General features: G+C 39.6%; 1 protein-coding gene across 3 annotated transcripts in view; it reads left to right on the forward strand.

Moving 5' to 3' along the window:
- The window catches only part of LOC138029355 (NLR family CARD domain-containing protein 4-like), a 28,905-nt gene that overhangs the window by 15,053 nt on the left and 11,352 nt on the right, over positions 1 to 2,500 (forward strand). For all 3 annotated transcript variants that reach the window (XM_068877104.1, XM_068877103.1, XM_068877105.1), the window contains 2 exons: positions 182 to 856; positions 1,404 to 1,592. In XM_068877104.1, coding sequence (XP_068733205.1) covers positions 182 to 856; positions 1,404 to 1,592 — 864 coding nt within the window. The remainder of the gene's footprint in view (positions 1 to 181; positions 857 to 1,403; positions 1,593 to 2,500) is intronic.

Genomic DNA, 2,500 nt, shown 5'->3' on the forward strand with positions numbered 1-2,500 from the left:
TCCACGATTTATACTGTCCCTGCTCAGGACCTATTAAAATCTCCCTTCAATTCCATGCTCGAACCGTCGTTAAATTACCGCAAACGTAAGTGAACATCTCCCTTCCCCTCAGTAGCATTTCTACTATTTAGCTAAACTAGTCAAGATAATAAATGATTTTGCTTCGTTTTTTAAATCTTAGTTGGAAAGAAAAGGAAACTTTGTTTGGCTGTTCCGGAAGACTGTTATGGCATGCCCCCACAGCTCAGTGTCAAGCCCCCAAAACTGAATGATCTTCCAAACACCAGCAAGCCCTGGAGATGTGCTGACCTGCCGATTGATGTTTTGCTGCTGACTGTGGAGGATTGTGAGTTCTTGAGTTGTTTCTCATTTCTGGATCAACCTTTCAAAAGTTACAACATAGAAGTTGGCCCGATCTATTTTGGATACACTGGTAATGCGGGTGACCAAAAGAAGCTTAAAGTTGCATTAATGAAATGTTTCAAAGGTGCAGCAGTCCCATGGGGATCATTAACAGCAGTAAAGAATGCCGTCAGGGCCTTGAGGCCCAAGGCTGTGTTTTCAGTGGGAACTTGCAGCGGTTTAAGCTCAGATAAAATCAAACTAGGAGATGTAGTTGTATCTTCTAAGTTAACAACACCAGCTGGATTCAAAACTCCTGTGAGTCGACATCTTGGCAGTCTTGTTAGGGATGCACATTGTGGATGGATCGCTCCTTTGGAAAATCGAGATGAATTGGAAGTCAAAGTACACTGTGATAGTGATATTTTGAGCCAAACACAGGCAGTAAAGTGTGGATGGGATGATCTTCATTTTCAATATCCAGAAGCAATTGCTGTTGAAACAGAAGGGGAAGGTAATATGTGTAGTTTTAACGATGAATGGTAATAAACCCTTAACTAATTTGTATTAGACAAATCTGAGAAAATCCTAAAGTTATTTAATTCTTTTACTTCATTTTTTTGTCAATGAAACTTTAAGCTTTCCAAGGAAATACTAAACTAAGCAATGTGTTTGCTGAACTTTTTTTTCATGTCAGAAAGGTGTAAAAGCTTATTTTAGGGCATCAATAAGACGGCTTCCATTGAAATCGATTATCTCCAAGGTTGACTTAGGTTCATTTCACTGTGTTGGGGTAATCAAGACATAATACTGTGTTGATAGAATGGAAGAAATTGTCACTTTGTCTGAGGAACATTTGAATCTAAAAAACGTGGTTGTTGTAACATATGAGGAGAATAGAATGGCTGTGAAGTGTCACAACTATCTTTTAAAAAACTTAAAGCCAGAAAGAATAATAGTCAACTTGAAGCTGCTGTTTCAATGATTGACTTGGAGATGTGAATCAACAGAGTGTTGCTTGAAGACCTTTCCCTAAAAATTTCTTTCGTCCTTATCTTCAGGTGTTTTTGCTGCAGCCTATGATGAAAAAGTTGAGTGGGTGGTAGTAAAAGGTGTAGCAAGTTTTGTTAATCAAACCCAGCTGTCACGAAGTGAGTGGATGTCTTTTGCAAGCACTATGGCAGCCTCTGTTGTGGCAAATATGCTCAATGATCCTGTTGTTTTCCAAGAATGGCCACACTGTAACCAAGGTAAACTTCATCATTGGAAAATCTGACTGTTTAATTACTGCATTTGTACATTAATTGTGTAACTACCAATAATAATAATAATAATAATAATAATAATAATAATAATAATAACATCTTGAAACACTTCTCACACCATTTTCGCCCCCCTCCCTTCTTCAATGTTGTTTTAGCCAAACGGTAAAATATCATCTCAACACTGTCCAGGGGAAAGGGGTGTTTCAAGGATTTTTGGCGAGGATTATAGGTTTTTAAGCAGGAGGCTAAGGGCATCAACCCTGATAGAGAACGACCCTCAGAAAACAGTGAACACCGTGTCAGAGTGCCTTACCCAGCACTGTTTCTGGGGGATTGCAGCGAGAACCGGGTTATAATCCAAATACTGCAAGAGAATTGGAAAACTGGTTGAACAAGATTGTCTTTGAATGCTATCTCATGGGCCTGACACCAGTTAAAAGAGGCTCTCGGAAATGCATGCTTGCCTTTTGAGAACAACTTGGTGAGTTTCAGGTAATGGATGGCTGTTTGAAGTGGAAATGGACTAAATTTAAAACAAAATAACAGAACCTATTCTATCCCACATGCAAGAGAACTCTGAGCCAGAGCACCAGAGATGCGTGGCATTTGTAACGAGTGAATCATCTAATCAGAATGCTGAAAAATGCCTAACTAAGGACACTAAGTAATGTTAACTAAGGAGAGCTCTATTGGCTGGTCCAAGGTGCACAGCTGACAGATGAGGAGGTTGGAAGAAGAGATAAGCAATAAAGAAAAAAGAAGAATTCCAGCATTAGCAACCTCTACATCCCTTTAAACCATTGACTCCCACAGGATGAGACGAAATTCCAAGCATCAGCTTTCGGGCAAGCTGTAATTTCATCTTACTAGCCCAAGTCTCTGAGGAGCTCGTC

The sequence above is a fragment of the Montipora capricornis genome, chromosome 13, assembly GCF_036669925.1.
Source record: "Montipora capricornis isolate CH-2021 chromosome 13, ASM3666992v2, whole genome shotgun sequence".
Taxonomy (NCBI): Eukaryota; Metazoa; Cnidaria; class Anthozoa; order Scleractinia; family Acroporidae; genus Montipora; species Montipora capricornis.